A 26,128-nucleotide genomic window follows, 5' to 3' on the forward strand; every position below is an offset into this window, starting at 1 on the left:
TGGTGTGGGTGTGTTAGGAGGTAGAGGGTGGCAGGCTGGTGGTGTGGGTGTATTAGGGGGTAGAGGGAGGCAGGCTGGTGGTGTGGGTGTGTTAGGCGGAAGAGGGTGGCAGGATGGTGGTGTGGTTGTATTAGGGGGTAGAGGGAGGCAGGCTGGTGGTGTGGGTGTGTTAGGCGGTAGAGGGTGGCAGGATGGTGGTATGGGTGTGTTAGGCGGTAGAGGGTGGCAGGATGGTGGTATGGGTATGTTAGGGGGTAGTGGGTGGCAGGCTGGTGGTGTGGGTGTGTTAGGGGGTAGAGGGTGGCAGGCTGGTGGTGTGGGTGTGTTAGATGGTAGAGGGTGGCAGGATGGTGGTGTGGGTGTGTTAGGGGGTAGTGGGTGGCAAGTTGGTGGTGTGGGTGTGTTAGAGGGTAGAGGGTGGCAGGCTGGTGGTGTGGGTGTATTAGGAAGTAGAGGGTAGCAGGCTGGTGGTGTGGGTGTATTAGGGGGTAGAGTGTTGCCAGCTGGTGGTGTGGGTGTGTTAGAGGGTAGAGGGTGGCAGGATGGTGGTGTGGGTGTGTTAGGGGGTAGAGGGTGGCAAGTTGGTGGTGTGGATGTGTTAAGAGGGTAGAGGGTAGCAGGCTGGTGGTGTGGGTGTGCTAGGGGGTAGAGCGTTGCAGGCTGGTGGTGTGGGTGTGTGAGGGGTAGAGGGTAGCAGGCTGGTGGTGTGGGTGTGTTAGAGGGTAGAGGGTGGCAGGCTGGTGGTGTGGGTGTGTTAGGGGGTAGAGGATGGCAGGCTGGGGGTGTGGGTGTGTTAGGGGGTAGAGGGTGGCAGGCTGGTGGTGTGGGTGTGTTAGAGGGTAGAGGGTGGCAGGCAGGTGGTGTGGGTGTGTTAGAGGGTAGAGGGTAGCAGGCTGGTGGTGTGGGTGTATTAGGGGGTAGAGCATTGCAGGCTGGTGGTGTGGGTGTGTTAGGGGGTAGAGGATGGCAGGCTGGTGGTGTGGGTGTGTTAGGGGGTAGAGGGTGGCAGGCTGGTGGTGTGGGTGTGTTAGAGGGTAGAGGATGGCAGGCTGGTGGTGTGGGTGTGTTAGGGGGTAGAGGGTAGCAGGCTGGTGGTGTGGGTGTGTTAGAGGGTAGAGGTTGACAGGCTGCTGGTGTGGGTGTGTTAGGGGGTAGAGGGTGGCAGGCTGGTGTGGGTGTGTTAGGGGGTAGAGGGTGGCAGGCTGGTGTGGGTGTGTTAGGGGGTAGAGGGTGGCAGGCTGGTGGTGTGAGTGTGTTAGTGGGTAGATGGTGGCAGGCTGGTGGTGTAGGTGTGTTAGAGGGTAGAGTGTTGCAGGATGGTGGTGTGGGTGTGCGAGGGGGTAGAGGGTAGCAGGCTGGTGGTGTGGGTGTGTTAGAGGGTAGAGGGTAGCAGGCTGGTGGTGTGGGTGTGTTAGAGGGTAGATGGTGGCAGGCTGGTGGTGTGGGTGTGTTAGGGGGTAGATGGTAGCAGGCTGGTGGTGTGGGTGTGTTAGGGGGTAGAGGGTGACAGAATGGTGGTGTGGGTGTGTTAGGGGGTAGAGGATGGCAGGCTGGTGGTGTGGGTGTGTTAGGGGGTAGAGGGTGGCAGGTTGGTGGTGTGGGTGTGTTAGGGGGTAGAGCATGGCAGGCTGGTTGTGTGGGTGTGTTAGGGGGTAGAGGATGGCAGGCTGGTGGTGTGGGTGTGTTAGGGGGTAGAGGGTGGCAGGCTGGTGGTGTGGGTGTGTTAGGGGGTAGAGCATGGCAGGCTGGTTGTGTGGGTGTGTTAGGGGGTAGAGGATGGCAGGCTGGTGGTGTGGGTGTGTTAGGGGGTAGAGGGTAGCAGGCTGGTGGTGTGGGTGTGTTAGGGGGTAGAGGGTGGCAGGCTGGTGGTGTGGGTGTATTAGGGGGTAGAGCGTTGCAGGCTGGTGGTGTGGGTGTGTTAGGGGGTAGAGGATGGCAGGCTGGCGGTGTGGTTGTGTTAGGGGGTAGAGGGTGGCATGCTTGTGTTGTGGGTATATTAGGTGGTAAAGGATGGCAGGCTGGTGGTGTGGGTGTGTTAGGGGGTAGAGGGTAGCAGGCTGGGGGTGTGGGTGTGTTAGTGGGTAGATTGTGGCAGGCTGGTGGTGTGGGTGTGTTAGGGGGTAGATGGTGGCAGGTTGGTGGTGTGGGTGTGTTAGGGGGTAGAGGATGGCAGGCTGGTGGTGTGGGTGTGTTAGGGGGTAGAGGGTGGCAGGCTGGTGGTGTGGGTGTGTTAGTGGGTAGAGGATGTCAGGCTGGTGGTGTGGGTGTGTTAGGGGGTAGAGGGTAGCAGGCTTGTGTTGTGGGTATATTAGGTGGTAAAGGATTGCAGGCTGGTGGTGTGGGTGTGATAGGGGGAAGAAGGTGGCAGGGTGGTGGTGTGGGTGTGTTAGGGGGTAGAGGGTGGCAGGCTGGTGGTGTGGGTGTGTTAGGGTGTAGATGGTGGCAGGCTGGTGGTGTGGGTGTGTTAGGGGGTAGAGGGTAGCAGGCTGGTGGTGTGGGTGTGGTAGGGGGTAGAGGGTAGCAGGCTGGTGGTGTGGGTGTGTTAGGAGGTAGAGGGTAACAGGCTGGTGGTGTGGGTGTGTTAGGGGGTAGAGGGTGGCAGGCTGGTGGTGTGGGTGTGTTAGGGGGTAGAGGATAGCAGGCTGGTGGTGTGGGTGTGTTAGGGTGTAGATGGTGGCAGGCTGGTGGTGTGGGTGTGTTAGGGGGTAGAGGGTAGCAGGCTGGTGGTGTGGGTGTGGTAGGGGGTAGAGGGTAGCAGGCTGGTGGTGTGGGTGTGTTAGGGGGTAGAGGGTGGCAGGCTGGTGGTGTGGGTGTGTTAGGGGGTAGAGGATGGCAGGCTGGTGGTGTGGGTGTGTTAGGGGGTAGAGGATGGCAGGCTGGTGGTGTGGGTGTGTTAGGGGGTAGAGGGTGTCAGGCTGGTGGTGTGGGTGTGTTAGGGGGTACAGGATGGCAGGCTGGTGGTGTGGGTGTGTTAGGGGGTACAGGATGGCAGGCTGGCGGTGTGGTTGTGTTAGGGGGTAGAGGGTGGCAGGCTTGTGTTGTGGGTATATTAGGTGGTTAAGGATGGCAGGCTGGTGGTGTGGGTGTGTTAGGGGGTAGAGGGTGGCAGGCTGGTGGTGTGGGTGTGTTAGGGGGTAGAGGGTGGCAGGCTGGTGGTGTGGGTGTGTTAGGGGGTAGAGGGTAGCAGGCTGGTGGTGTGGGTGTGTTAGGGGGTAGAGGATGGCAGGCTGGTGGTGTGGGTGTGTTAGGGTTTAGATGGTGGCAGGCTGGTGGTGTGGGTGTGTTAGGGGGTAGAGGGTAGCAGGCTGGTGGTGTGGGTGTGTTAGGGGGTAGAGGGTAGCAGGCTGGTGGTGTGGGTGTGTTAGGGGGTAGAGGGTGGCAGGCTGGTGGTGTGGGTGTGTTAGGGGGTAGAGGGTAGCAGGCTGGTGGTGTGGGTGTGTTAGGGGGTAGAGGATGGCAGGCTGGTGGTGTGGGTGTGTTAAGGGGTAGAGGATGGCAGGCTGGTGGTGTGGGTGTGTTAGGGGGTAGAGGGTGGCAGGCTGGTGGTGTGGGTGTGTTAGGGGGTAGAGGGTAGCAGGCTGGTGGTGTGGGTGTGTTAGGGGGTAGAGGATGGCAGGCTGGTGGTGTGGGTGTATTTGGAGGTAGATGGTGGCAGGCTGGTGGTGTGGGTGTGTTAGGGGGTAGAGGGTGGCAGGCTGGTGGTGTGGGTGTGTTAGGGGGTAGAGGGTAGCAGGCTGGTGGTGTGGGTGTGTTAGGGGGTAGAGGGTGGCAGGCTGGTGGTGTGGGTGTGTTAGGGGGTAGATGGTAGCAGGCTGGTGGTGTGGTTGTGTTAGGGGGTAGAGGGTGGCAGGCTGGTGGTGTGGGTGTGTTAGGGGGTAGAGGATGGCAGGCTGGTGGTGTGGGTGTGTTAGGGGGTAGAGGATGGCAGGCTGGTGGTGTGGGTGTGTTAGAGGGTAGAGGGTAGCAGGCTGGTGGTGTGGGTGTGTTAGGGGGTAGAGGGTAGCAGGCTGGTGGTGTGGGTGTGTTAGGGGGTAGAGGGTGGTAGGTACCTCAGTAGGTGCCAGGATAATCCCGTCACGGTTCCTCTCCTTTGTGGCGCATGATGTGGAGCCTCTGTGTTTGGGCTCTGTGTGCCGCTGCTTCTGTCTGGCACAGGACGGCCGCTGATGTCCGTCACCTGGTCACCCGACTTTTTCACAACAATGAAATCCTATGAGACACAACAGCGAAAGGCCAGATAAAGCCACACGTACAGATGTCATTACACCACAGAATTACTTAGAATACCCCCAGTGATATAATTATATTAAGAGAGCAGTATCATTTATTAAATAATTAAGGGACAATGACAACTTTTTGGTATTGGGGACAATACATTGGACAGTCTTGAACAGAAGTAACAATTATTATTTTACCATGTGACCACCATAATTGGTTCCCTATCATCAAGACATTGTTATTGGCCTCATTAGTGATCAATTAATATTGCCCCCTTACTCTAATAAGTATTGCTATCTCCCATTATACATTAATTATCCCCCTCCCTAAATAATACTGCCCCATAGTATAGCTGATAATGTTTTATTCCTCTTAATCAGGGACACACTGGGTAACTGTGCATAAAATAGGGGCGGGATCAGGGCTCATGGGTGGCAGGCTGGTGGTGTGGGTGTGTTAGGGGGTATAGGGTAGCAGGCTGGTGGTGTGGGTGTGTTAGAGGGTAGAGGGTAGCAGGCTGGTGGTGTGGGTGTGTTAGGGGGTAGCAGGCTGGTGGTGTGGTTGTGTTAGGGGGTAGAGGGTGGCAGGCTGGTGGTGTGGGTGTGTTGGGGGTATAGGGTAGCAGGCTGGTGGTGTGGGTGTGTTAGAGGGTAGAGGGTAGCAGGCTGGTGGTGTGGGTGTGTTAGGGGGTAGAGGGTAGCAGGCTGGTGGTGTGGGTGTGTTAGGGGGTAGATGGTGGCAGGCTGGTGGTGTGGGTGTGTTAGGGGGTAGAGGGTGACAGGCTGGTGGTGTGGGTGTGTTAGGGGGTAGAGGGTAGCAGGCTGGTGGTGTGGGTGTGTTAGGGGGTAGATGGTGGCAGGCTGGTGGTGTGGGTGTGTTAGGGGGTAGAGGGTAGCAGGCTGGTGGTGTGGGTGTATTAGGGGGTAGAGGGTGGCAGGCTGGTGGTGTGGGTGTGTTAGGGGGTAGAGGGTGGCAGGCTGGTGGTGTGGGTGTGTTAGGGGGTAGATGGTAGCAGGCTGGTGGTGTGGTTGTGTTAGGGGGTAGATGGTAGCAGGCTGGTGGTGTGGTTGTGTTAGGGGGTAGAGGGTGGCAGGCTGGTGGTGTGGGTGTGTTAGGGGGTAGAGGGTAGCAGGCTGGTGGTGTGGGTGTGTTAGAGGGTAGAGGGTAGCAGGCTGGTGGTGCGGGTGTGTTAGGGGGTAGAGGATGGCAGGCTGGTGGTGTGGGTGTGTTAGGGGGTAGAGGATGGCAGGCTGGTGGTATGGGTGTGTTAGAGGGTAGAGGGTAGCAGGCTGGTGGTGTGGGTGTGTTAGGGGGTAGAGGGTAGCAGGCTGGTGGTGTGGGTGTGTTAGGGGGTAGAGGGTGGTAGGTACCTCAGTAGGTGCCAGGATAATCCCGTCATGGTTCCTCTCCTTTGTGGCGCATGATGTGGAGCCTCTGTGTTTGGGCTCTGTGTGCCGCTGCTTCTGTCTGGCACATGACGGCCGCTGATGTCCGTCACCTGGTCACCCGACTTTCTCACAACAATGAAATCCTATGAGACACAACAGCGAAAGGCCAGATAAAGCCACACGTACAGATGTCATTACACCACAGAATTACTTAGAATACCCCCAGTGATATAATTATATTAAGAGAGCAGTATCATTTATTAAATAATTAAGGGACAATGACAACTTTTTGGTATTGGGGACAATACATTGGACAGAAGTAACAATTATTATTTTACCATGTGACCACCATAATTGGTTCCCTATCATCAAGACATTGTTATTGGCCTCATAAGTGATCAATTAATATTGCCCCCTTACTCTAATAAGTATTGCTATCTCCCATTATACATTAATTATCCCCCTCCCTAAATAATACTGCCCCATAGTATAGCTGATAATGTTTTATTCCTCTTAATCAGGGACACACTGCGTAACTGTGCATAAAATAGGGGCGGGATCAGGGCTCATGGGGCGGGGTCACAGGGTCTTGGCCTCATGACACGCCCCCTTTTCCATGTCCCCTCACACTGTCACAGTATTATTACGCTGGTGCTGATTTTGACAATTTTCTAACAGCTTTAAAGAGGTGAGCGGATCGAGGACCGGAGGGGCAGATGTGGTGGTGTGGGTGTGTTAGGGGGTAGAGGGTGGCAGGCTGGTGGTGTGGGTGTGTTAGGGTGTAGATGGTGGCAGGCTGGTGGTGTGGGTGTGTTAGGGGGTAGAGGGTAGCAGGCTGGTGGTGTGGGTGTGGTAGGGGGTAGAGGGTAGCAGGCTGGTGGTGTGGGTGTGTTAGGAGGTAGAGGGTAACAGGCTGGTGGTGTGGGTGTGTTAGGGGGTAGAGGGTGGCAGGCTGGTGGTGTGGGTGTGTTAGGGGGTAGAGGATAGCAGGCTGGTGGTGTGGGTGTGTTAGGGTGTAGATGGTGGCAGGCTGGTGGTGTGGGTGTGTTAGGGGGTAGAGGGTAGCAGGCTGGTGGTGTGGGTGTGGTAGGGGGTAGAGGGTAGCAGGCTGGTGGTGTGGGTGTGTTAGGGGGTAGAGGGTGGCAGGCTGGTGGTGTGGGTGTGTTAGGGGGTAGAGGATGGCAGGCTGGTGGTGTGGGTGTGTTAGGGGGTAGAGGATGGCAGGCTGGTGGTGTGGGTGTGTTAGGGGGTAGAGGGTGTCAGGCTGGTGGTGTGGGTGTGTTAGGGGGTACAGGATGGCAGGCTGGTGGTGTGGGTGTGTTAGGGGGTACAGGATGGCAGGCTGGCGGTGTGGTTGTGTTAGGGGGTAGAGGGTGGCAGGCTTGTGTTGTGGGTATATTAGGTGGTTAAGGATGGCAGGCTGGTGGTGTGGGTGTGTTAGGGGGTAGAGGGTGGCAGGCTGGTGGTGTGGGTGTGTTAGGGGGTAGAGGGTGGCAGGCTGGTGGTGTGGGTGTGTTAGGGGGTAGAGGGTAGCAGGCTGGTGGTGTGGGTGTGTTAGGGGGTAGAGGATGGCAGGCTGGTGGTGTGGGTGTGTTAGGGTTTAGATGGTGGCAGGCTGGTGGTGTGGGTGTGTTAGGGGGTAGAGGGTAGCAGGCTGGTGGTGTGGGTGTGTTAGGGGGTAGAGGGTAGCAGGCTGGTGGTGTGGGTGTGTTAGGGGGTAGAGGGTGGCAGGCTGGTGGTGTGGGTGTGTTAGGGGGTAGAGGGTAGCAGGCTGGTGGTGTGGGTGTGTTAGGGGGTAGAGGATGGCAGGCTGGTGGTGTGGGTGTGTTAAGGGGTAGAGGATGGCAGGCTGGTGGTGTGGGTGTGTTAGGGGGTAGAGGGTGGCAGGCTGGTGGTGTGGGTGTGTTAGGGGGTAGAGGGTAGCAGGCTGGTGGTGTGGGTGTGTTAGGGGGTAGAGGATGGCAGGCTGGTGGTGTGGGTGTATTTGGAGGTAGATGGTGGCAGGCTGGTGGTGTGGGTGTGTTAGGGGGTAGAGGGTGGCAGGCTGGTGGTGTGGGTGTGTTAGGGGGTAGAGGGTAGCAGGCTGGTGGTGTGGGTGTGTTAGGGGGTAGAGGGTGGCAGGCTGGTGGTGTGGGTGTGTTAGGGGGTAGATGGTAGCAGGCTGGTGGTGTGGTTGTGTTAGGGGGTAGAGGGTGGCAGGCTGGTGGTGTGGGTGTGTTAGGGGGTAGAGGATGGCAGGCTGGTGGTGTGGGTGTGTTAGGGGGTAGAGGATGGCAGGCTGGTGGTGTGGGTGTGTTAGAGGGTAGAGGGTAGCAGGCTGGTGGTGTGGGTGTGTTAGGGGGTAGAGGGTAGCAGGCTGGTGGTGTGGGTGTGTTAGGGGGTAGAGGGTGGTAGGTACCTCAGTAGGTGCCAGGATAATCCCGTCACGGTTCCTCTCCTTTGTGGCGCATGATGTGGAGCCTCTGTGTTTGGGCTCTGTGTGCCGCTGCTTCTGTCTGGCACAGGACGGCCGCTGATGTCCGTCACCTGGTCACCCGACTTTTTCACAACAATGAAATCCTATGAGACACAACAGCGAAAGGCCAGATAAAGCCACACGTACAGATGTCATTACACCACAGAATTACTTAGAATACCCCCAGTGATATAATTATATTAAGAGAGCAGTATCATTTATTAAATAATTAAGGGACAATGACAACTTTTTGGTATTGGGGACAATACATTGGACAGTCTTGAACAGAAGTAACAATTATTATTTTACCATGTGACCACCATAATTGGTTCCCTATCATCAAGACATTGTTATTGGCCTCATTAGTGATCAATTAATATTGCCCCCTTACTCTAATAAGTATTGCTATCTCCCATTATACATTAATTATCCCCCTCCCTAAATAATACTGCCCCATAGTATAGCTGATAATGTTTTATTCCTCTTAATCAGGGACACACTGGGTAACTGTGCATAAAATAGGGGCGGGATCAGGGCTCATGGGTGGCAGGCTGGTGGTGTGGGTGTGTTAGGGGGTATAGGGTAGCAGGCTGGTGGTGTGGGTGTGTTAGAGGGTAGAGGGTAGCAGGCTGGTGGTGTGGGTGTGTTAGGGGGTAGCAGGCTGGTGGTGTGGTTGTGTTAGGGGGTAGAGGGTGGCAGGCTGGTGGTGTGGGTGTGTTGGGGGTATAGGGTAGCAGGCTGGTGGTGTGGGTGTGTTAGAGGGTAGAGGGTAGCAGGCTGGTGGTGTGGGTGTGTTAGGGGGTAGAGGGTAGCAGGCTGGTGGTGTGGGTGTGTTAGGGGGTAGATGGTGGCAGGCTGGTGGTGTGGGTGTGTTAGGGGGTAGAGGGTGACAGGCTGGTGGTGTGGGTGTGTTAGGGGGTAGAGGGTAGCAGGCTGGTGGTGTGGGTGTGTTAGGGGGTAGATGGTGGCAGGCTGGTGGTGTGGGTGTGTTAGGGGGTAGAGGGTAGCAGGCTGGTGGTGTGGGTGTATTAGGGGGTAGAGGGTGGCAGGCTGGTGGTGTGGGTGTGTTAGGGGGTAGAGGGTGGCAGGCTGGTGGTGTGGGTGTGTTAGGGGGTAGATGGTAGCAGGCTGGTGGTGTGGTTGTGTTAGGGGGTAGATGGTAGCAGGCTGGTGGTGTGGTTGTGTTAGGGGGTAGAGGGTGGCAGGCTGGTGGTGTGGGTGTGTTAGGGGGTAGAGGGTAGCAGGCTGGTGGTGTGGGTGTGTTAGAGGGTAGAGGGTAGCAGGCTGGTGGTGCGGGTGTGTTAGGGGGTAGAGGATGGCAGGCTGGTGGTGTGGGTGTGTTAGGGGGTAGAGGATGGCAGGCTGGTGGTATGGGTGTGTTAGAGGGTAGAGGGTAGCAGGCTGGTGGTGTGGGTGTGTTAGGGGGTAGAGGGTAGCAGGCTGGTGGTGTGGGTGTGTTAGGGGGTAGAGGGTGGTAGGTACCTCAGTAGGTGCCAGGATAATCCCGTCATGGTTCCTCTCCTTTGTGGCGCATGATGTGGAGCCTCTGTGTTTGGGCTCTGTGTGCCGCTGCTTCTGTCTGGCACATGACGGCCGCTGATGTCCGTCACCTGGTCACCCGACTTTCTCACAACAATGAAATCCTATGAGACACAACAGCGAAAGGCCAGATAAAGCCACACGTACAGATGTCATTACACCACAGAATTACTTAGAATACCCCCAGTGATATAATTATATTAAGAGAGCAGTATCATTTATTAAATAATTAAGGGACAATGACAACTTTTTGGTATTGGGGACAATACATTGGACAGAAGTAACAATTATTATTTTACCATGTGACCACCATAATTGGTTCCCTATCATCAAGACATTGTTATTGGCCTCATAAGTGATCAATTAATATTGCCCCCTTACTCTAATAAGTATTGCTATCTCCCATTATACATTAATTATCCCCCTCCCTAAATAATACTGCCCCATAGTATAGCTGATAATGTTTTATTCCTCTTAATCAGGGACACACTGCGTAACTGTGCATAAAATAGGGGCGGGATCAGGGCTCATGGGGCGGGGTCACAGGGTCTTGGCCTCATGACACGCCCCCTTTTCCATGTCCCCTCACACTGTCACAGTATTATTACGCTGGTGCTGATTTTGACAATTTTCTAACAGCTTTAAAGAGGTGAGCGGATCGAGGACCGGAGGGGCAGATGTACTAAGCCTGGTTAGGAGATAAAGGGGGACATTTACCAAAATGGATTCGTAGAAAAAAGGTGTATTCGTAGGGAGAAATACACCTTTTTTTTACGAATTTGTATTTTCGGGATTTACAATCCCAAAAATACAACAATTCGTAGTCCTAAAGATGGAACATTCGTATTTGTAGTTACAAATACGAATGTCTACACCATCGATAGGATACGACAGAAATCACCATTCAAAAGAATGGTGGTTTCTGATTTACTAAGCAGCCGTACTGACAATACGGCTGCTTAGTGGTGTGAAACACCCACGCAAATACGACAGGAAAATAGAACACCATTTTCCTGTTCTATTTGCGTTTTAGCCTGCACGGATCAGTCAGATCCGTGCAGGCTGCAGTGTAAAAAAATAGAAAAAATAAATAAATTAAAAAAAAAAACGGCGTGGGGTCCCCCCCACAGCCGAAACCAGCACCAGGCTGAAGGAGCCGGGGCCGGTAATTAAAAATCAGGGAGCCCGACAAATAGGGGTTCCCCGATTTTTAACAACCAGCCCCAGGCTCCAGGTCCGGGGCTGGTTCCCAAAATACGGGGGACAAAATGAGTAGGGGTCCCCCGTATTTTAAGAACCAGCCCCAGGCACAACCAGCCGGCAGGGTAATGTCACAGCCGGGGGACACTTATAATATAAGGTCCCGCGGCCAAAACATTCTCCCTACCGACCAGTCAGCCTGGCCAGGGGCCCTGGGGGAGTGGGGACCCCCCCAATAAAGGGGTCCCCCCCCTCCAGGACTTACCTGACCAGGCTGAAGCCTGGTGCTGTCCCCGGTGACCCTGGAGCGGTGGTCACCGGGCTGATGGTATTGTGTAAAAAATAGATAAACCATTGTTTTTTACTGTGGCACTACAAGTGCCAGCAAGCCTCCCCAGCAAGCTGGGACTTGGAGAACCACAAGTCCCAGCCTGCTGGGCATTAAAGGGCCCGCTGGCACTTGTAGTTCTACAGTTAAAAAAATAGTGCACAAAACACACTGACACACTTTTAAAATAAAACTTTATTACACACAAAGCCCACACATACTGATACTTACCTATCTTCTTCCCATAGGTCGCCCTGGTCCTGTGTCGTCTTCGGGATCCATGTCGACGTCCTTCTTCATGTCGACGTCGCTGTCGGCGATGGTGTCCCCGTCCGGATCCGAAGAAATCCATTTGGGAAGCTGTGGAAGGAAACCATACTCACCTGTCCCAGCGCGACGTAGTCCAGGTAAGGGTCTTTGCAAAAAAACAAACCGACAGCCCCGAAACCAAACCGGACTCTGACGGAGACGCACGTGTGTTTATTTACATCGTGCGGCTCCGCCTCCCGAATGCCGCTATTGGCCGCCTTGCGGCCTAGCGGCTCCTGATTGGCCGCTAGGCCGCAAGGCGGCCAATAGCGGCATTCGGGAGGCGGAGCCGCACGATGTAAACACACCGTGCGTCTCCGTCGTGTCCGGTTTGGTTTCGGGGCTGTCGGTTTATTTTTTTGCAAAGACCCTTACCTGGACTACGTCGCGCTGGGACAGGTGAGTATGGTTTCCTTCCACAGCTTCCCAAATGGATCTCGTCGGATCCGGACGGGGACACCATCGCCGACAGCGACGTCGACATGAAGAAGGACGTCGACATGGATCCCGAAGACGACACAGGACCAGGGCGACCTATGGGAAGAAGATAGGTAAGTATTAGTATGTGTGGGCTTTGTGTGTAATAAAGTTTTATTTTAAAAGTGTGTCAGTGTGTTTTGTGCACTATTTTTTTAACTGTAGAACTACAAGTGCCAGCGGGCCCTTTAATGCCCAGCAGGCTGGGACTTGTGGTTCTCCAAGTCCCAGCTTGCTGGGGAGGCTTGCTGGCACTTGTAGTGCCACAGTAAAAAACAATGGTTTATCTATTTTTTACACAATACCATCAGCCCGGTGACCACCGCTCCAGGGTCACCGGGGACAGCACCAGGCTTCAGCCTGGTCAGGTAAGTCCTGGAGGGGGGGGACCCCTTTATTGGGGGGGTCCCCACTCCCCCAGGGCCCCTGGCCAGGCTGACTGGTCGGTAGGGAGAATGTTTTGGCCGCGGGACCTTATATTATAAGTGTCCCCCGGCTGTGACATTACCCTGCTGGCTGGTTGTGCCTGGGGCTGGTTCTTAAAATACGGGGGACCCCTACTCATTTTGTCCCCCGTATTTTGGGAACCAGCCCCGGACCTGGAGCCTGGGGCTGGTTGTTAAAAATCGGGGAACCCCTATTTGTCGGGTTCCCTGATTTTTAATTACCGGCCCCGGCTCCTTCAGCCTGGTGCTGGTTTCGGCTGTGGGGGGGACCCCACGCCGTTTTTTTTTTTATTTATTTATTTTTCTATTTTTTTTTACACCTTGCAGCCTGCACGGATCTGACTTGATCCGTGCAGACTGCTAGAAATAATTCGTATTAGCGGCCGTATATACGGCCGCTAATACGAATCATTACACCATCGGAGGGTTACAAAGCAGTCGTATCTGACTGCTTTGTAAATCCCCCTCCGGAACACGACTTTGCATACGACTTAAACAGTCGTATGCAGTCGTAGGGAAACAACCAATACGAAAAACTAGGTTTTTCATATTGGTAAATTTCCCCCAAAGTGGCTATAAACACAACAGCCAATCAACTCCTAACTGCCATTTTTCAAACATAGCTGATTGGCTGGTGCATGATCACTTCATCTCTATTGCTGCATGTCACACTATGACATCACAAATGCTCTGTCACTCAGAGAATCTCTCCTGTTGGAAAGTTGTTGTCGTCCAGAGAAGAAGCAGATTTCTCTCTCTCCTGTGATATCGGTTATAATCCGTGTTTCTCTGACATTTTGAGGTTACCTGTAATTCAGGACCAGACATGGGCTGTCTATGCAGCAAGATGTGCGTCCCTGCACCGCAGAGGAAGGTCAGTGCGCTGGTATATTTATATATTGTACTGTGCACATAGAGGATTATCACAAGCCACAATAGGGGGAGCTCACCCTATACCGGGTGTTTCTGGGCAGATTGGGTGTTTTTTAGGCCTACATATTGGGACATAGGAATATTGTATGGATACTCTCAATATGCACAACATTTCTACATTTTAAGGTTTTAACTTAAGGGTCTTTTTTTTACATTGAAAATCCTCTCCTCTATAGTCCACAAAGGTGATAAGGCTCAAGATCAGGCAACCCAACACTGCGCAGCCACCCACCATCAGTGTGACCCCCCGTTTGCTGGACACACCTCCACCATCGCCAGTGGACTGCTACTTGCCCAATTCAAGTAAGCTATCTCAGGTGTTATGTACGGACAGGATGTGAGCTTCCCGGGGTGTTATGTACGGGCTGGATGTGAGCTTCCCCGAGTGTTATGTACGGGCTGGATGTGAGCTTCCCCAGGTGTTATGTACGGGCAGGATGTGAGCTTCCCGGGGTGTTATGTACGGGCTGGATGTGAGCTTCCCGGGGTGTTATGTACGGGCTGGATGTGAGCTTTCCCAGGTGTTATGTACGGGCTGGATGTGAGCTTCCCCAGGTGTTATGTACAGGATGGATGTGAGCTTCCCCAGGTGTTATGTACAGGCTGGATGTGAGCTTCTCCGGGTGTTATGTACGGGCTGGATGTGAGCTTCCCCGGGTGTTATGTATGGGCTGGATGTGAGCTTCCCCAGGTGTTATGTACAGGATGGATGTGAGCTTCCCCAGGTGTTATGTACAGACTGGATGTGAGCTTCCCCGGGTGTCGGCCGGGGGGGGGTGTTGGGATAGTTTGTGCGTTTGTACATTTATTACAATGAATAGAGATTCTGCTGTCCATAACAACTAATTAGATTCTATTATTTTCTAGCACTGTCTACCGATGGCACAAATACCTGCAGCAGTGCCACTGACTCTGACAGCATTAAACTGGGGGAATCCCCAACAGGTATAAGCAGCAGCACCTCAATCGGGCACTTCCCAACAGTGCCTCCATCGCCAGAGGATGCGGTGGCAGAATCGGTGGAAGCGACCAAACCCGAGATGGTGGATAACTATCTACCCACTTCAGGTAAGCTTCACCAGGTGTTATGTACGGGCTGGATGTGAGCTTCCCCGGGTGTCGGCCGGGGGGGGGGGGGGGGGGGGGGGTGTTGGGATAGTTTGTGCGTTTGTACATTTATTACAATGAATAGAGATTCTGCTGTCCATAACAACTAATTAGATTCTATTATTTTCTAGCACTGTCTACCGATGGCACAAATACCTGCAGCAGTGCCACTGACTCTGACAGCATTAAACTGGGGGAATCCCCAACAGGTATAAGCAGCAGCACCTCAATCGGGCACTTCCCAACAGTGCCTCCATCGCCAGAGGATGCGGTGGCAGAATCGGTGGAAGCGACCAAACCCGAGATGGTGGATAACTATCTACCCACTTCAGGTAAGCTTCCCCAGGTGTTATGTACAGGATGGATGTGAGCTTCCCCAGGTGTTATGTACGGGCTGGATGTGAGCTTCCCTGGGCGTTATGTACGGGCTGGATGTGAGCTTCCCTGGGCGTTATGTTCGGGCTGGATGTGAGCTTCCCCAGGTGTTATGTACGGGCTGGATGTGAGATTCCCCAGGTGTTATGTACGGGCTGGATGTGAGCTTCCCCAGGTGTTATGTACGGGCTGGATGTGAGCTTCCCCGGGCTTATGTACGGGCTGGATGTGAGATTTCCCAGGTGTTATGTACGGGCTGATGTGAGCTTCCCCAGGTGTTATGTACGGGCTGGATGTGAGCTTCCCCAGGTGTTATGTACGGGCTGGATGTGAGCTTCCCCAGGTGTTATGTACGGGCTGGATGTGAGCTTCCCCGGGTGTTATGTACGTGCTGGATGTGAGCTTCCCCAGGTGTTATGTACGGGCTGGATGTGAGCTTCCCCAGGTGTTATGTACGGGCTGGATGTGAGATTCCCCAGGTGTTATGTACGGGCTGGATGTGAGCTTCCCCAGGTGTTATGTACGGGCTGGATGTAAGCTTCAACATGTGTTATGTACGGGCTGGATGTGAGCTTTCCCAGGTGTTATGTACGGGCTGGATGTGAGCTTCCCCAGGTGTTATGTACGGGCTGGATGTGAGCTTCCCCAGGTGTTATGTACAGGATGGATGTGAGCTTCCCCAGGTGTTATGTACGGGCTGGATGTGAGCTTTCCCAGGTGTTATGTACGGGCTGGATGTAAGCTTCCCCAGGTGTTATGTACGGGCTGGATGTGAGATTCCCCAGGTGTTATGTACGGGCTGGATGTGAGCTTCCCCAGGTGTTATGTACGGGCTGGATGTAAACTTCAACGTGTTATGTACGGGCTGGATGTGAGCTTTCCCAGGTGTTATGTACGGGCTGGATGTGAGCTTCCCCAGGTGTTATGTACGGGCTGGATGTGAGCTTCCCCAGGTGTTATGTACAGGATGGATGTGAGCTTCTCCAGGTGTTATGTACGGGCTGGATGTGAGCTTTCCCAGGTGTTATGTACGGGCTGGATGTAAGCTTCCCCAGGTGTTATGTACGGGCTGGATGTAAGCTTCCCCAGGTGTTATGTACGGGCTGGATGTGAGCTTCCCCGGGTGTTATGTACGGGCTGGATGTGAGCTTCCCAGGGTGTTATGTACGGGCTGGATGTGAGCTTCCCCGGGTGTTATGTACGGGCTGGATGTGAGCTTCCCCAGGTGTTATGTACGGGCTGGATGTGAGCTTCCCCAGGTTTTTATGTACAGGATGGATGTGAGCTTCCCCAGGTGTTATGTACAGGCTGGATGTGAGCTTCCCCGGGTGTTATGTACGGGCTGGATGTGAGCTTCCCCAGGTGTTATGTACAGGATGGATGTGAGCTTCCCCAGGTGTTATGTACGGGCTGGATGTGAGCTTCCCCAGGTGTTATGTACAGGATGGATGTGAGCTTCCCCAGGTGTTATGTACAGGCTGGATGTGAGCTTCCCCGGGTGTTATGTACAGGCTGGATGTGAGCTTCCCCGGGTGTTACAGATAGCGCAGGGCTTGTCTTTGCTGGGGATGGCGGAGGACTCGCCACCCGCCATCCCCCGCCCCGCGCCATCTGTATGTCGGAAGGGGACGCGCGTGCACGAGGTGCACGCGCGTCCCGTTCCGACGGAGCTTTTGCCCGGGTCCCCGCCGGCTTCCCCGGGTCCCCGCCGGTCCACACCGCCCCCCCGCAGCCCCCCGCAGCCCTGCCCGTCTCCCTGAAGCTGGAGACGGGCAGGACTGCACCCGCCGCGCCGCCTCGCCGCCCGGCTATTGAGACGCTCGTGCGTGGGAGACGCACGAGCGTCTCATTCAGCCAGAGCGCCAGATTGCTGGCGGATCGCCAGGGACACGGTCCTGGCGCTCCGCCAGCAATAATAAGCCCTGCTCCATCTGTATGTACAGGCTGCATGTGAGCTTCCCCGGGTGTTACAGTATGTACTGGCTGGATGTGAGCTTCCCCGGGTGTTATGTACAGGCTGGATGTGAGCTTCTCCAGGTGTTATGTACGGGCTGGATGTGAGCTTCCCCAGGTGTTAGGTACGGGCTGGATGTGAGCTTCCCCGGGTGTTATGTACTGGCTGGATGTGAGCTTCCCCGGGTTTTATGTATGGGCTGGATGTGAGCTTCCCTGGGTGTTATATATGGGCCGGATATGAGCTTCCCCGGGTGTTATGTACGTACTGGATGTGAGCTTCCCCGGGTGTTATGTACGTACTGGATGTGAGCTTTCCCGGGTGTTATGTACAGGCTGGATGTGAGCTTCTCCGGGTGTTATGTACGGGATGGATATGAGCTTCCCCGGGTGTTATGTACGTACTGGATGTGAGCTTCCCCGGGTGTTATGTACGGGATGGATGTGAGCTTCCCCAGGTGTTATATATGGGCCGGATATGAGCTTCCCCAGGTGTTATGTACGGGCTGGATGTGAGCTTCCCCAGGTGTTATGTACGGGCTGGATGTGAGCTTCCCCAGGTGTTATGTACGGGCCGGATGTGAGCTTCCCCAGGTGTTATGTACGGGCCGTATGTGAGCTTCCCCGGGTGTTATGTACGGGCCGGATGTGAGCTTCCCCAGGTGTTATGTACGGGCTGGATGTGAGATTCCCCGGGTGTTATGTACGGGCTGGATGTGAGCTTCCCCGGGTGTTATGTACGTACTGGATGTGAGCTTCCCCGGGTGTTATGTACGGGCTGGATGTGAGCTTCCCCAGGTGTTATATATGGGCCGGATATGAGCTTACCCGGGTGTTATGTACGGGCTGGATGTGAGCTTCCCCGGGTGTTATGTACGGGCTGGATGTGAGCTGCCCCGGGTGTTATGTACGGACTGGATGTGAGCTTCCCCGGGTGTTATGTACGGGCTGTATGTGAGCTTCCCAGGGTGTTATGTACAGGCTGGATGTGAGCTTCCCCGAGTGTTATGTACGTACTGGATGTGAGCTTCCCCGGGTGTTATGTACGGGATGGATGTGAGCTTCCCCGGGTGTTATGTACGGGCTGGATGTGAGCTTCCCCGGGTGTTATGTACGGGCTGGATGTGAGCTTCCCCAGGTGCTATGTACGTACTGGATGTGAGCTTCCCCGGGTGTTATGTACGGGATGGATGTGAGCTTCCCCAGGTGTTATATATGGGCCGGATATGAGCTTTTCCAGGTGTTATGTACGGGCTGGATGTGAGCTTCCCCGGGTGTTATGTACGTACTGGATGTGAGCTTCCCCGGGTGTTATGTACGTACTGGATGTGAGCTTCCCCGGGTGTTATGTACGGACTGGATGTGAGCTTCCCCAGGTGTTATGTACAGGCTAGATGTGAACGATGTCTTAGCAAGTGGGGTGTGTTTGTCTGAATCAGGCCCATCGACAGTACGGGGTACAGTAACTACAATGAAAAGAAGTGTTGTTGCCCATAACAACCAATAGCATTCTGTTTTTGATTTTCTACTGATGCCACAGATAGCGGCAGCACAGACGCTGAGCTCATGGACGTGGTAGAAACACCAACAGCCACCAGCTCTATCGGGCCCATGCATCTAGACTCCTCCCCCAGGTAGGTTGCCGGCACAATATGCGCGTCTTCCCTGCTCTGGTCGCTGGGGGAGATTTCAGGTCTTACAAACATGGCGTGATATAGATGTGGGATCTCCATGTTTGCCTATATATCCATTTCCTATAGGACGAGATCATTTCCCGCAGCAGCATTGTGCTCTAGGCCCAAAAGCTGCAACAATCCCATCGTCCGTTATATGGAAATATCTTCTCATACTGTGATCAGTGACTTTATGGATCTTTGTGCATAGGTCTACTTGCATCGTTCTATCACGCAGACCGCTGACGGGCTATTATACTACATGTATGACATACATGTATTTATCATGATGGGGTGAGTGGGGTGTAACATAATAAGAGAAATGTTACAGCAGGAAATATGACATCATGTAAATTGGAGAATTAGAGGAATCCCCCATTCCTGTATACTGGGCCGTCACTGTCATGTCACACCCATAGCGTCAGCGCTGTCATTGGTCCAGAGGCTTCACAAAGATACATCTATTAGGTAAAGGCCACTAACACGGCGCAGGCGCCAGATCAGGAAATAATGAGAGGACTTGCACATAGCAAACGTTTGTGTTATTTACAGTAATGTTCACTGATCAAAGTTTGTTGTTATAGGAAGCTATTTGCCCCTGTCGCCTTGTTCCAAGGGCAGGAAGCTGAAGGTTTGTCCAGAAGAGACATATATAGACTATATGGATGTACCCCGGTCATCTCTTTTAGAGGGCAGGAAGCTGAAGCAATGTCCAGAAGAGACATATATAGACTATATGGATGTACCCCGGTCATCTCTTTTAAAGGGCAGGAAGCTGAAGCAATGTCCAGAGGACACAAGTAGATTAAACCTGGACATCAGCCACAAATATGTCACACAATCCACCTTTCTACCGACCGTGTAGTTAATTTATACTATGTACCATTTGTACTTTGTGCACGTTTATAATATGTATCATTTGTACTTTGTGTTTGTTTATAATATGTATCATTTGTACTTTGTGTTTGTTTATAATATGTATCATTTGTACTTTGTGCTCGTTTATAATATGTATCATTTGTACTTTGTGCATTTACTCTGTACTTTTATACTTGTACCATTTACTCAGAATACTCCATTTACCATGTAGGCTCCCGTTACCATCTAGGCTCCATTTACCATCTAGGAGCCATTTACCATCTAGGCTCCCGTTACCATCTAGGCTCCCGTTACCATCTAGGCTCCATTTACCATCTAGGCTCCCGTTACCATCTAGGCTCCCGTTACCATCTAGGAGCCATTTACCATCTAGGCTCCCGTTACCATCTAGGCTCCCGTTACCATCTAGGCTCCTGTTAGCATCTAGGCTCCATTTACCATCTAGGAGCCATTTACCATCTAGGCTCCATTTAGCATCTAGGAGCCATTTACCATCTAGGCTCCCGTTACCATCTAGGCTCCATTTACCATCTAGGAGCCAATTACCATCTAGGCTCCATTTACCATCTAGACTCCATTTACCATCTAGGCTCTCGTTACCATCTAGGCTCCCGTTACCATCTAGGCTCCCGTTACCATCTAGGCTCTCGTTACCATCTAGGCTCCTGTAACCATCTAGGCTCTCATTACCATCTAGGTTTCTGTTACCATCTAGGCTCCCGTTACCATCTAGGCTCTCGTTACCATCTAGGCTCCATTTACCATCTAGGAGCCATTTACCATCTAGGCTCCATTTACCATCTAGGCTCCCGTTACCATCTAGGCTCCATTTACCATCTAGGCTCCCGTTACCATCTAGGCTCCCGTTACCATCTAGGCTCCTGTTACCATATAGGCTCCCATTACCATCTAGGCTCCCATTACCATCTAGTTTCCAGTTACCATCTATCTTCCATTGCCATCTAGGCTCCCGTTACTATCTAGGCTCCCGTTACAGTCTATCTTCCTGTTACCATCTAGGCTCCCATTACCATCTAGGCTCCCATTACCATCTAGGCTCCCATTACCATCTAGTTTCCAGTTACCATCTATCTTCCATTGCCATCTAGGCTCCCGTTACTATCTAGGCTCCCGTTACAGTCTATCTTCCTTTACCATCTAGGCTCTCGTTACCATCTAGGCTTCCGTTACCATCTAGGCTCCTATTACCATCTATCTTCCTGATACCATCTAGGTTCCCGTTACCATCTAGGCTCCCGTTACCATCTATCTTCCTGATACCATCTAGGCTCCCGTTAACATCTAGGCTCCTGTAAACCATCTAGGCTCCCATTAACAATCTAGGCTCCCATTAACAATCTAGGCTCCCATTAACAATCTAGGCTCCGGTTAACCATCTAGGCTCCCGTTACCATCTTTCTTCCATTACCATCCAGGCTCCCGTTACCACCTAGGCTCCCGTTACCACCTAAAAGAATTGAGTAGACACTACTGTGTGTACTTGTGGGAGCGCTTGGTTAGAGTTGTTGCCTCAATTAGAGAGCAGCTGCTTGAATGGGGAGGGTCAGTCCCCATGCAATAGGAAACAAAAAATAACACAGAAAGCAGCGCTAGCAATGAAGGATGAGTGAATCAGAATTCAAAAAATTATAAACAATTTATTAAAATACAATATTTCTTAAAATTTCATATATAGCAGCATAACATTATGCAAAATAATCTTGCATTGTGCAAAAGGATGTATGTGCACATGAGGTTTGTATATAAAAACAATAATGTTGACCAGATCTCACGTGTGTTTGAATTGCCCCATCCGGGGTGGAGGATGAATAACCCGCACTGTCCACTCCTATGAAGTAGTCCCAATTATTGAATAGGAGTCCGGTGTATAACGGCGATTTGTATTCCTGTGGGCTCACTGAGGGAGTGGCTGGTCACTCAGTGAGCCCACAGGAATACAAATCGCCGTTATACACCGGACTCCTATTCAATAATTGGGACTACTTCATAGAGTGGACAGTGCGGGTTATTCATCCTCCACCCCGGATGGGGCAATTCAAACACACGTGAGATCTGGTCAACATTATTGTTTTTATATACAAACCTCATGTGCACATACATCCTTTTGCACAATGCAAGATTATTTTGCATAATGTTATGCTGCTATATATGAAATTTTAAGAAATATTGTATTTTAATAAAATTGTTTATAATTTTTTGAATTCTGATTCACTCATCCTTCATTGCTAGCGCTGCTTTCTGTGTTATTTTTTGTTTCCCGTTACCACCTAGGCTCCCGTTACCATCTAGGCTCTCGTTACCACCTAGGCTCCCGTTACCACCTAGGCTCCCGTTACCACCTAGGTTTTCCGTTACCACCTAGGCTCCCGTTACCACTTAGGCTCCCGTTACCACTTAGGCTCCCGTTACCCTCTAGGCTCCCGTTACCACCTAGGTTTTCCGTTACCACCTAGGCTCCCGTTACCACTTAGGCTCCCGTTACCACTTAGGCTCCCGTTACCCTCTAGGCTCCCGTTACCACTTAGGCTCCTGTTACCCTCTAGGCTCCAGTTACCATCTATCTCCCTTTACCCTCTAGGCTCCCGAACCATTATACCCTGTACTCAATGTGCATTTTTATTTACCATGTACCTCAGTCTATGACATGTGCCTGTAAGCTATGTATACTTTGTACCATATACTGTTTACCTGTATACAATGTACCTGTATACAATGTATGTCTCATAAACAGTAATAATAATATTATACTCATACGCACAGAAATGAATATACATTTGTATGTATGTGTTGTTTAAACAATAAAAAAGAAAGACGAGTCAATCACTGGCTGATGTGTTATTTGTACTTTCCACTTACTAATGTACTACCGTCCTGACCCATATTCATGTGTCACATAGCTGGAGATGTAATGTGTAATAAGAGGTATATAACTACACTGGCGTGGTACTGTGGGCTGGGGTATCTGTGCAGCTACACAGAGGTGACTGCTGCCTCATGTGTCTCCTCCCTGGTTATCACACACATATACACATACACCAGGGTATCTTTATTTATTTATTATAAATCTAGAGTGTATACTTACAATGGTGATGTCCCAGAGCTCCCAACCAGGGTTTTCGAGCGGAAACGAAGCGGTTTCCAGGTGTGTCCCGGACGTTGGGAGGGAGGGCTGCTAACATCAGCTGCCTCCTTCTCCCCGCGGCCATCGTATCACTGCCCTTCTTAATACATAGTGCCAGCTGCTACTACCCCAGGTACATTACACAGGTCGTTCTACTACATAGAACAGTCATTTGTCTAGTACCTCTCTGGTCAGCAGACAGATAATCTCCATGGTGAGGCTCAGCAGCTTGTCTATGATCAGGTCTTTGTTCCTGTCAGTCAGTAGCGAGTGCCAGATATGTACCAGGACCAGGACCTCACACTAGTGGGTGGATGAGTGTGCAGGGGAGGGTTAGGCAGTAGGGGGTGGGTGAGTGTGCGGGGGAGGTTAGATTTAGGCTGCGGGGAGGAAGGGTAAGGCACTAGGGGGAGGGGGAGTGTGGGGGGAGGTTAGGTTTAGGCTGCAGGGAGGGAGGATTAGGCACTAGGGGGTGGGTGAGTGTGCGGGGGAGGTTAGATTTAGGCTGCGGGGAGGAAGGGTAAGGCACTAGGGGGAGGGTGAGTGTGGGGGGAGGTTAGGTTTAGGCTGCAGGGAGGGAGGGTTAGGCAATAGGGGGTGGGTGAGTGTGGGGGGAGGTTAGGTTTAGGCTGCAGGGAGGAAGGGTTAGGCACAAGGGGGTGTGTGAGTGTGGGGAGAGGTTAGGTTTAGGCTGCGGGGAGGGAGGGTTAGGCAATAGGGGGTGGGTGAGTGTGTGGGGGAGGTTAGGTTTAGGCTGCAGGTAGGGAGGGTTAGACACTAGGGGGTGGGTGAGTGTGCGGGGGAGGTTAGGTTTAGGCTGCAGGGAGGGAGGGTTAGGCACTAGGAGGTGGGTGAGTGTGTGGGGGAGGTTAGGTTTAGGCTGCAGGTAGGGAGGGAGATATGTACCAGGACCAGGACCTCACACTAGTGGGTGGATGAGTGTGCGGGGGAGGGTTAGGCAGTAGGGGGTGGGTGAGTGTGCGGGGGAGGTTAGATTTAGGCTGCGGGGAGGAAGGGTAAGGCACTAGGGGGAGGGTGAGTGTGGGGGGAGGTTAGGTTTAGGCTGCAGGGAGGGAGGATTAGGCACTAGGGGGTGGGTGAGTGTGCGGGGGAGGTTAGATTTAGGCTGCGGGGAGGAAGGGTAAGGCACTAGGGGGAGGGTGAGTGTGGGGGGAGGTTAGGTTTAGGCTGCAGGGAGGGAGGGTTAGGCAATAGGGGGTGGGTGAGTGTGTGGGGGAGGTTAGGTTTAGGCTGCAGGGAGGGAGGATTAGGCACTAGGGGGTGTGTGAGTGTGGGGAGAGGTTAGGTTTAGGCTGCGGGGAGGGAGGGTTAGGCAATAGGGGGTGGGTGAGTGTGTGGGGGAGGTTAGGTTTAGGCTGCAGGTAGGGAGGGTTAGACACTAGGGGGTGGGTGAGTGTGCGGGGGAGGTTAGGTTTAGGCTGCAGGGAGGGAGGGTTAGGCACTAGGAGGTGGGTGAGTGTGTGGGGGAGGTTAGGTTTAGGCTGCAGGTAGGGAGGGTTAGACACTAGGGGGTGGGTGAGTGTGTGGGGGAGGTTAGGTTTAGGCTGCAGGGAGGGAGGGCTAGACACTAGGGGGTGGGCGAGTGTGCGGGGGGAGGTTAGGTTTAGGCTGCAGGGAGGGAGGGCTAGACACTAGGGGGTGGGTGAGTGTGCGGGGGGAGGTTAGGTTTAGGCTGGGGGGAGGGAGGGCTAGACACTAGGGGGTGGGTGTGTGTGGGGGAGGTTAGGTTTAGGCTGCAGGGAGGAGGGTTAGGCACTAGGGGGTGGGTGAGTGTGCGGGGGAGGTTATGTTTAGGCAGCAGGGAGGGGGGTTAGGCACTAGTGGGTGGGTGAGTGTGGGGGGAGGTTATGTTTAGGCTGCAGGGAGGGAGGGTTAGGCACTAGGGGGTGTGTGAGTGTGGGGGGAGGTTAGGTTTAGGCTGCAGGGAGGGAGGGTAGGTACTAGGGGGTGGGTGAGTGTGGGGGGAGGTTAGGTTTAGGCTGCAGGGAGGGGGGTAAGGCACTAGGGGGTGTGTGAGTGTGCGGGGGAGGTTAGGTTTAGGCTGCAGGGAGGGAGGGTTAGGCACTAGGGGGTGGGTGAGTGTGCGGGGGAGGTTAGGTTTAGGCTGCAGGGAGGGAGGGTTAGGCACTAGGGGGTGGGTGAGTGTGCGGGGGAGGTTAGGTTTAGGCTGCAGGGAGGGAGGGTTAGGCACTAGGGGGTGTGTGAGTGTGCGGGGGAGGTTAGGTTTAGGCTGCAGGGAGGGAGGGTTAGGCACTAGGGGGTGTGTGAGTGTGCGGGGGAGGTTAGGTTTAGGCTGCAGGGAGGGAGGGTTAGGCACTAGGGGGTGTGTGAGTGTGCGGGGGAGGTTAGGTTTAGGCTGCAGGGAGGGAGGGTTAGGCACTAGGGGGTGGGTGAGTGTGGGGGGAGGTTAGGTTTAGGCTGCAGGGAGGGAGGGTAGGTACTAGGGGGTGGGTGAGTGTGGGGGGAGGTTAGGTTTAGGCTGCAGGGAGGGAGGGTTAGGCACTAGGGGGTGGGTGAGTGTGCGGGGGAGGTTAGGTTTAGGCTGCAGGGAGGGAGGGTTAGGCACTAGGGGGTGGGTGAGTGTGGGGGGAGGTTAGGTTTAGGCTGCAGGGAGGGAGGGTAGGTACTAGGGGGTGAGTGAGTGTGCGGGGGAGGTTAGGTTTAGGCTGCAGGGAGGGGGGGTAGGTACTAGGAGGTGAGTGAGTGTGCGGGGGAGGTTATGTTTAGGCTGCGGGGAGGGGGGTTAGGCACTAGGGGTGGGTGAGTGTGTGGTGGGAGGTTAGGTTTAGGCTGCAGGGAGGGAGGGTTAGGCACTAGGGGGTGGGTGAGTGTGGGGGGAGGTTAGGTTTAGGCTGCAGGGAGGGAGGGTAGGTACTAGGGGGTGAGTGAGTGTGCGGGGGAGGTTAGGTTTAGGCTGCAGGGAGGGGGGTAGGTACTAGGAGGTGAGTGAGTGTGGGGGGAGGTTATGTTTAGGCTGCGGGGAGGGGGGTTAGGCACTAGGGGTGGGTGAGTGTGTGGTGGGAGGTTAGGTTTAGGCTGCAGGGAGGGAGGGTTAGGCACTAGGGGGTGTGTGAGTGTGCGGGGGAGGTTAGGTTTAGGCTGCAGGGAGGGGGGTTAGGCACTAGGGGGTGTGTGAGTGTGCGGGGGAGGTTAGGTTTAGGCTGCAGGGAGGGAGGGTTAGGCACTAGGGGGTGGGTGAGTGTGGGGGAAGGTTAGGTTTAGGCTGCAGGGAGGGAGGGTTAGGCACTAGGGGGTAGGTGAGTGTGCGGGGGAGGTTATGTTTAGGCTGCAGGGAGGGAGGGTTAGGCACTAGGGGGTAGGTGAGTGTGCGGGGGAGGTTAGGTTTAGGCTGCAGGGAGGAAGGGTTAGGCACAAGGGGGTGTGTGAGTGTGCTGGGGAGGTTATGTTTAGGCTGCAGGGAGGGAGGGTTAGGCACTAGGGGTGGGTGAGTGTGTGGTGGGAGGTTAGGTTTAGGCTGCAGGGAGGGAGGGTTAGGCACTAGGGGGTGTGTGAGTGTGCGGGGGAGGTTAGGTTTAGGCTGCAGGGAGGGGGGTTAGGCACTAGGGGGTGTGTGAGTGTGCGGGGGAGGTTAGGTTTAGGCTGCAGGGAGGGAGGGTTAGGCACTAGGGGGTGGGTGAGTGTGGGGGGAGGTTAGGTTTAGGCTGTAGGGAGGGAGGGTAGGTAC

The 26,128-nt window shown here is 53.7% G+C and overlaps 1 protein-coding gene across 1 annotated transcript; it reads left to right on the forward strand.

Annotated features, from left to right (window-relative positions):
• Positions 1-13,186: 13,186 nt before the first annotated feature.
• LOC146059739 (uncharacterized) lies at positions 13,187-19,254 on the forward strand. Its single transcript, XM_083172217.1, has 6 exons — positions 13,187-13,234; positions 13,470-13,596; positions 14,161-14,361; positions 14,532-14,732; positions 18,269-18,362; positions 18,986-19,254. The coding sequence occupies exons 1-6, from the start codon at positions 13,187-13,189 to the stop codon at positions 19,203-19,205; spliced, it is 891 nt and encodes a 296-aa protein (XP_083028343.1). The 3' UTR covers positions 19,206-19,254.
• The last annotated feature ends 6,874 nt before the right edge of the window (positions 19,255-26,128 follow it).

This window comes from Crinia signifera, chromosome 2 (assembly GCF_055691185.1).
Source record: "Crinia signifera chromosome 2, ASM5569118v1, whole genome shotgun sequence".
Lineage (NCBI taxonomy): Eukaryota > Metazoa > Chordata > Amphibia > Anura > Myobatrachidae > Crinia > Crinia signifera.